Genomic DNA, 8,919 nt, shown 5'->3' on the forward strand with positions numbered 1-8,919 from the left:
AATATTTCAATTTCGAACTAAAAAAGACACATTTTCAAACAAATAGTTGGATTTTGAATTAACAAGGATAAATTTTCAACAAAAAATGGAATAATTACATTTGCAGTTAAAATAAAAAATTAAAATGATGAATTTTTAACTAAAATGAGGAATCATCAACTGGAATAGTTAAATTTTTAATAAAAAAGATAAATTTAAAACCTGAAAGATGAAATTTTCAACCATATAGTTGAATTTTGAACTAAACAATATCAATTTGCAATAAAAAATGGAATCGTTATTTTTTTTAAATAGGTACATTTTTAAACAAAGTAACGCATTTTCAACGAAAATGATTCATCTTCAACTGAAATAGGAATTTTAAATTAAGAACATTAATTTCTATAAAAAAAACGATAATTTTTTAAACAAAAATTGAATAGTTAAATTTTCAGTAAAAAAACAATAATGTTAAGCTGAAGAGACGTATTTTTAACTAAAAGTTTTGAACAAAAGGGTTGATCTTTTAATCGAGTAATATAATTTTCATTTCAGTAAAGATGAATTCTGAACAAAAAATGTAGTATTATGGATATTCCAATCAAAAAAGATTAAAATTTGTTATCAAAAATAGTTTAATTAAAAAAAAGGACTTTTCAAAATTAGTTGAATTTTTAACTAAAATATTTTTCTGTAAATAAAAGAGAAAATATTTCCAACGAACTGGTACATTTCTAACAAAATACATACTTCTACAACATTCTTGAATTTTAAAACCAAGAAGGATACATTTTTAACGAAAAATTGAATAAATGCATTTTCAGTTCATAAAAATTAATTTCAATCAGAAAAATAAAACGAGCTTTCAACAACATAGTTAAATAGAGTAATATAAAGCTACTTTTACAAATTAAAAATCATTGCTATTCAATTTTATATTGTGATTTAGAAAAAAAATATTAAGCAAGCCCGCGAAAAAATGACCAGACTTAAAAAAAAATCCCTGATGACAGGAGGTTGATATAGGGTTATCATAGGGACCAAATAATTGAAAATAGGGTCTTTTAGGGATCTTAAATAATAAAATAATAAAAAGATGCAAAAATAAAATATGGAAAAATAAAAAGATGCAACAAACCCATTCAAAATCATCTCGTTGAGGCATGTAGCCCAGTTGAGCAGCCTCTTCTTTTGTAATGTCGAGAGGTGGCAATCGGGAAGTAAGATCGGGAGATAACGGACCATGATCTGAGCTAGTTTGATCGGTGAGATTTGGTTTGTAGCTCTCGGTAGGAGGCCAAGTGTGTTTTCCTATATTTCCTTCCAGATACCTGGCAATATATTCATCCTTCGCCTCTGTAAATTCCAATTTTATTCTTACTTTAGCCAGGAAGAATTAAAAATCAGGGTAGCGACTATTTTTTAAATTTTATTTTAAACTCCCGGCTTTTCCCCGATTCAACCCGTGAATATTCGTGATTTCTTTCGGTTTAGAAAAAAAAAATAAAATAATTTCTTTGCATAACATACAGTTTTTTCACATAAATTATCTATTGCGGAAGTCGATAAATATCATGAAACCTTTTTGCAAGAAATCGAAATCGAAATTTAAAAAATGGAACACTGAAGCTACTAAATGTTCCACTTTAGGTAATAAAAACTGCACTTTAAATGAAAGCTCTCAAAGTGGAACTGTTAAATTTTGAACTTTTAAAATTGAAATTTTTAAGTTTTTAATTAAAAAACGTTGTATTCAAATGCTCAATAAGTTACGCGTACAAAATTGAAGGTACTAACATTTTTCAATATAAAAAAAAAATATAAATCCACGTTACAGTAATCATAGTACCAATTGTCGTAAAAAAAGGTGAATAGGTGGCATTTTTTTCTAAAATAGGTGGCAAATAGGTGATAAAAATATGTTAAATAAGACAAACACGTTGTAATTTGTTGTAAACCAGGAGATGACCGGAAACTTTTTTCTTCGATTAAAACGGTCATCCTAATTTTCAATACAAACAAAAACATTCTTTTTACAAGTACATTCAATTTTTTACTTCTTAGTTAAATCCGTTACTAAATGGTTAAATTGTCAAGCAAAAAAGATAGAGTCTGCATTTTTAAACTATAAAAGTTCAATTTTTACCCAAAAAATTAAGTAGATGAATTTCTATAAAGAAAAATGAATTTTCAATTATACAAACAGCAATAAAAACGAATTTTCTACAAAAAATTTTTATTTTGTACCAAATAGTTGAATTTTATAAAAAAAAATTTAATTTTCAATAAAACAGTCTAATACTTAACCAAAATAGATAAATCTTCAACTAACAAGTTGCATTTTTAACCAAAAACTCAAAAAGAGATGAAGTATCTACAAAAAAATGAATTTTCTACCAAGAAAAATTTTTCAGTCAAGAATAAAAAATAATATTAACCAAACTGTTGAATTTTCAACAAAAAATATTAATGTTTATCAAAAAATGTTATAGTTGATATTTCCACAACAAAATTTTAATTAAAAACAAAAAACTGTTTGTTGAATTTTCCAGCCAAAAATCCTAAAATGTAAAAAAATTAAAAAATTAAAAATCTCTATTAAAAAAATTAATTTTGAAAACAAGAACATAAAATATCAACAGAAAAGAATATTTACAATTAATCAGTTGACTTTTTTAACAAAATATTTGAATTTGCAGTTAAAAAAAATTTTTAATAAAAAGAATTGTTAATTTTATTTTTTAACCAAAAAACCAACTTACAACTCAAATTATGAATTTAACGAAAAAAAATGGAATTTGAAAAAATAAGTAGTGGAATTATTAATAAATCATTTTTTTGTACAAAATGCCACTTTTTTGTTACAAATTCTACTATTTAGTTGAAGATTTAATGATTTTGTTGAAAATTAATGTCTTTTGTTGGAAAATAATCGTTTTTGGTAGAATATTTATATTGTTTGGTTGAAAATTCATCTTTTTTGGTTGAAAATTAATTTTTATTTAAAAAGTCTATTATTGTATTTTTGTTTAAGAAATAATCTCTTTGAATTAAAAAACATACTTTTTGTTGAAATTCAACGATTGTTTTGCAAAATTCATTGTTTTTGGTCCAAAATTTATACTTTTGTAAGAAATTCAATTTCTTTATTGAAAATTTATATTTTTTGATTGAAAATTAATTCCTATTTTATTTAAAAAGTCTATTATGGTATTTTTCTTTCTAAAAGATTTGAAGAAAACTTTATAAAATTTGTATGATAATTTTTAATCTTTTTAAAACTCCTAAATATATCTTAAAATTACTCAAATTTTTTCTACAAATGTTCATTTATAAATTATACATCAAAATTTAACAATTTCACTTACAAATGAAGCATTTTTCAAATACAACAATTAAAATTGTAACGTTAAAAGTTGAAAGGCTCTTCGACATTTTAACAAATCCAGGCTTTCTATGTCAGACAATTCAGTTAAAGATTCTTTACTTTCAAATATTTGGTTTCAATTTAATTATCTTAAATAAAAATTCAAATAATGCTAAATATTCAATCATTTTAATTAAAAATTTCAAATTGAATGGGTTAAAAATTAAATATTTTAGACTGAAAGTAGTTTTTAAGTTGAAAATAGTTTATAAACATTCAGTCACACGTTAACATTTGTTTAATGACTAAAACTTTCAAATTGAAATCGTTTAAGTTTTAACGTTAAAATCTGAAAATTTTTAAATTTTAAACTGGATTAAAATCGTTTTGTCAAATCGTTTTTGTTCACTTTTTATTACTTAGAGTAGAGATAAATTTTAAAAAATATATTTATTTATTAAATAATGTTTTTTATCCAAAATTTTCAACATAAAAGGTTTTTATTTGTTCAAGTCTTTAAGAAATTCATTCCCTGGTCTCAAAAAATTCCCAGCCCATTTTCCGGCTTTTAATATAAATCTACTTTTCAAAATTAATGATCATTGTTAATAAATTTTATACAAAACTAATGTGAGGTACGTAACAATAAAAAATTTCAATATTTATCCACAAATTTTATATCTAGATCGAAGTTATTGGTATTTAATTTTGGAAGTTTTTAAATTGGAAAAGCTTGCGATCTTGATATTGTAGGGCTTTTAAATTCGGTAATTATATGATAAGAGAAATAATATTGTATATGAGAAATGATAAGGTACCTTCCGGTGTTCGTGTTTCGATATGCTCGCTGATATCCTCCCAGTTACCGAAACCGAATTGTTCGATGGCGTCCAGCAACCTGAGTTCTTCCCTGGCGGTCCAATTTCCTCTGCCATTGAATAAACTAATGGTTCCTGAGTCAACAAACTGATAGGGATGGTCATTTTTGTGTGGGCCGATCTCAGCTCCCGCAGAAAAACACTGTAAAATTTTATTTTTTTTTCCCCTTAGTTTCATGTTCAATCAAAATAAATTGATGAAGCTGAAGCTATCCACTACTTTGAGCAGCCAATCATTTTTTTTTTTTTTTTTTTTTTAGAAAATGAGGGTGGCGTTTCAGCAGACGATTTAAAAATCCCCGTCATTTCCCGGTTCAATTTTTCAATTTTCAGAGCAAAAAATTGCAAAATAAATCAATTTTCGAATAAAATTATGAATAATTGAAATACTTGAATTTTCAATCAAAGGAAACAAATTTTTCAAGCAAATAGTTAAATTTTCAACTAGAAAAAAAATCTAAAATGGAATAGTAACATTTTTAGAAAAAAAAATAAATTTTCATCTTAACTGATAAATTTTAAACTAAATTTTCAATAAAAACTTAAATAATTATGTTTTAAAGTTACAGTCATCACAGTGCCTATTGTCGTCAAAAAAGAAGATATTTTATCTGAAATAGGTGACAAAACAGGTGATAAATAAATGTTAAATAAGACAAGTAAGTTGCAATTTGTTGTAAACCGAGAGATGCCCAGAAGTTTTTTTTCTTTGATTGAAACGGCCGCCCTGAAAATAGAGTATTTACATTTCCATTGAGAACTAATTTTCAATTAAAGAAAAATAAAAAATATTTTTTACAAAACCATTTAATTGTTTACAACATAGTTCAATTCGTTACCAAATTTTTGATTTTTTAAACAACGATAAAAACGAATTTTCTACAAAAAAAGTTGATTTTTATACCAAATTTTTTAAATTTTCAACAAAATAGTTTAATCCTCAACCAGAATAGATAAATCTTCAACTAAGAAGTTGCATTTTTAATCAAAAAGAAATAAAATTTCTGCCAAAAAGTGAATTTTCTACCAAGATAAAATTTTCAGTCAAGAATGAAAAATAATGTTAAACAAATTGTTCAATTTTCAACAAAAGAGATTAATGTTTATAAAAAAAATTGATAGCTGACATTTCCACTACAAAACTTTAATAAAAAATAAAAAACAGATTTGACCAAACAGTATATATTTTCAACATGAGTAGATTTTGACAAAAAAAAGTTGATTTTCTACCAAAAAACGACGAATTTTCTACAAAAAAAAATGTTTTTTTTTTAACCAAAATGTTGAATTTTTAACCAAAAATGGAGTAGATAAATTTTCATTGACAATGAATTTTCAATAAAAACAAAAACGAATTTTCTACAAAACAGTTTAATTTTATACCAATTTGTTGAATTTTCAAGAAAAGGGCATAATTCTCTATGAAACAATTTAATTATAAAAATAAGAACATGAAATAACAACAAAAATGTTAATTTATAATTAATCAGTTGAATTTTTCAACAAAATATTTGAATTTGTAGTTAAAAAAAACTTGTTTGCAACAAAATGAATTTTTAATTAAATTTTTTAGCCAAGAAAAAACAAACTTTCAACTGAAATTGTGAATTTTCAACGAAAAAAATGGAATTTAAAAAAAATTCGTTCAACTTTCAACCAAGGAGTGGAATTTTTATTGAATAATTTTTATGGTTCAAAGTTCTACTTTTTGGTAACAAATTCTACTATTTAGTTAAAGATTTAACTATTTTATTGAAAATTAAAGTCTTTTGTTAAAAAGTCATCGTTTTTGGACAACAAATTCTATGTTTTGGCAGAAAATTCATTTTTATTATTGAAAATTCATATTTTTTGGTTGAACATTTATCTTTTTTAATTGAAAATTAATTCTTTTTATTTGAAAAGTCTGTTATTGTATTTTTGTTTAATAAATAATCTCTTTAACTTAAAAAAAACATACTTTTTGAGAAAATTCAACGATTTTTTTTTAAAAAGACATAGTTTTTGGCCGAAAATTCATACTTTTGTAGAAAATTCATATTTTTTGGTTGGAAATTTATCTTTTGGTAAAAAAATCTTTTTTTAATTGTTGAAAATTCACCTTTTATATTTTAAAGTTAATAATTTTTATTGAAAAGTCTACTATTATATTTTTGTGTTGAATTCAAAATTCTACAAATTGTTTGAAAGTTTATTTATTTTGATTGAAAATTGAACTAGGTTCTTAAAGTCACCTTTTTTGTTTAAAATTAACCTCTTGGTTCAAAAAATCTATTTCGATTGAAAGTTAGTTCTTTTTATCAAAAAAAAGAAGTATTATATTTATTTCTCAGAATTAATCTGAATTCAACTATTTTGTTAAAAAGTCGTATTTTTTGTCGAATATCGATAGTTTTTGGATTGAAAATTCTCTTTTACTTAAAATATCGTTTTTTCGGGTGGAAAATGCAACTATTTGCTAGAAAAAATATCACATTTTGCCTCAAAATTCATCTCTTGGTTAAAAATTCTACTATTTGATTGAACATTTAACTGCTTTGTTTCAAAGTCATCTTCTTTGGTTAAAAAATGATCCTTTTTGATTGAAAGATCATTATTTTTATTTGAAAAAAAATTATATTATTTTATAATTAATCTAAATTCAACTATTTTCAAAGTAATCTTTTTTATCAAAATTTCAACTGATTTATTAAACACTTGTATTTTTGGATATAAAATCAATCCTTTTGGTGTAAAAATTTTCATTTGTTAGAAAAGTCATTTTTAAAAATTAAAAATTCGTCTTCCTTGTTTCAAAATTAAACTCACTTGTAAAATATCCATCTTTTTAAATTAAAAGTTTAAGATTATTTTTGAAAATGCAACTCTTCTTGGTTGAAGTATAATCTTTTTTTTATGAAAATTTGATAATTTGGTTGAAGATTAGTCGATTAGGAAAGTGTAATAAAAACTGTATTTGGTGTGCAAGTTTTAATTTTGAATAAAATTGTACTTTTTCAACAAAGGTACAACAATTTAGATAAAATTTTATTTATTTCTTGATTGGAGAATCTTTATTCGTTGAAAATTCGTCTGTTTGGTTATAAAATTCTTTTCTTTTTTGTATAAATTTCATCTTTTTTTATAGAAACATATACTATGACATTTTTTGGGAATTTTTTTTTATTATTTTAAAAATTTAACTATTATGTTTAAAATGTAATTATTTTCTTGGAAATGTCAAGTATTTTGTTAAAAAGACATCTTTCATGGTACAAAATACATTTCTTGTTTAAAATAAATTTAAAAATTTGAGAATTTTAAATTTCTATCTGAAATACTGTTTTATTCCGTTTATTAATGATCGTACGTTAAAATTATTAGAAGATTGAAATGCTAGTATACAAATATTAATTATTAAAGAACATAAAAAAATTAGCCAAGGAAAAATTTTATTAGCAATAACTTGCAACAAATTTCTGGAAACTAAAAATTACGTACACTATTTTTTTTAGTTTTTCCAGAAATTCTCTGATTTGCTATTTTTTCAAAAGTCCTGACTCTTGGAAGCTTTAATCTTTTTATAAAATTTTTTTAAGTTCCATTATGGGCTGTAAATAGAGACCGATCTGTGAGGTCTGGACCACCCCGATAACCATAAAAAATGCACTTTTAATGAAATAGATCACTTTCAACTAATCAGTTGAATTTTCGATAAAAAATATAATAAATAATACTTCAAGCACAAAAGATTTTAATTGAAAACCAAAAGCAGCTTAACTCAACCAAAGATGACAAACTTCCAATAAAATTTTTATGTTTTTATTTGATGAAAAGTCAAAGATATGAAAACTGGCGTTGCTACAATAAACTGTCAAACTGATAGTTGAACAATGAGAATGAATAAATTTAAAGATTATAAATAATCTTTTGCAACATTTCAAATTTTATTATTTTTAAAATAATTGTTATTTATTTTCAAGTGAAGAAGAAATGAGTAAAAAAATATTGAGGAACAAGACCTCAGCTCGTTATGAACGTTTCTAATGATAAAAAAGATAATAATAAAGCGGCTTTTACGTAAAGCGCCCGCGGCAAAAACTGAAATTTCACGACAACAAACAAAAAAATGATAAGAAAAGCAGGTGGTTGAGGACGAAATGAAGATCAAAGGGGGAGGTTGGAGGGTCAAGAGGATGAATAAATAATTGAGGTTATGTCACGTGATATAAAATGGAAGCGTAATCACTCTCGACTCACCTGAAGGCAGAGGTCGAAATCTGTGCACTCAGCACACTTGACCCGCAAACCCGTGATGTCCTCCTGACAATATGTGCAATTGTATTTCGCATAGAGATCTGTAACGAATAATTCACTATTATCAAGTACCTCCATCGCCGAAAAATCGATTAAAAACGCAGAAAAGTCTCCGCTGACGCCCTTCGTAAATACATACCCGCCATTTTTGTCCTGTAGCGTTCTTCCAGAACGAGCACAGTGACGTCACCGCATACCAAATGAGAGAAAATGTTAAAATTAGAGGTGGAAAATAAGCGACTTCGAAGCCATTTTCGTTGCGATATTCACCGAGAAAATGAAAAAAACACTTCACAAAAGCTTATGTTTTTACTTTAAACGCAAAATTGAGGGTTTCAAGGGTATGAGTATTGAAAAAATGTTGTTTACGGCTGTGGCCAATATTTTCGTTTACAAGTA

At 24.7% G+C, this 8,919-nt stretch overlaps 1 protein-coding gene across 2 annotated transcripts in view; it reads right to left on the reverse strand.

Moving 5' to 3' along the window:
• Positions 1-8,919, reverse strand: part of LOC117173242 (transcriptional adapter 2B) — a 37,280-nt gene extending 28,361 nt beyond the window's left edge. For both annotated transcript variants that reach the window (XM_033361708.1, XM_033361709.1), the window contains exons 1-4: positions 8,660-8,919; positions 8,464-8,561; positions 4,165-4,366; positions 1,118-1,335 (exon numbers count right to left, since the gene is read on the reverse strand). In XM_033361708.1, coding sequence (XP_033217599.1) covers positions 1,118-1,335; positions 4,165-4,366; positions 8,464-8,561; positions 8,660-8,666 — 525 coding nt within the window. In that variant the 5' untranslated portion in view covers positions 8,667-8,919. The remainder of the gene's footprint in view (positions 1-1,117; positions 1,336-4,164; positions 4,367-8,463; positions 8,562-8,659) is intronic.

Source organism: Belonocnema kinseyi, chromosome 5 (genome assembly GCF_010883055.1).
Source record: "Belonocnema kinseyi isolate 2016_QV_RU_SX_M_011 chromosome 5, B_treatae_v1, whole genome shotgun sequence".
NCBI lineage: Eukaryota > Metazoa > Arthropoda > Insecta > Hymenoptera > Cynipidae > Belonocnema > Belonocnema kinseyi.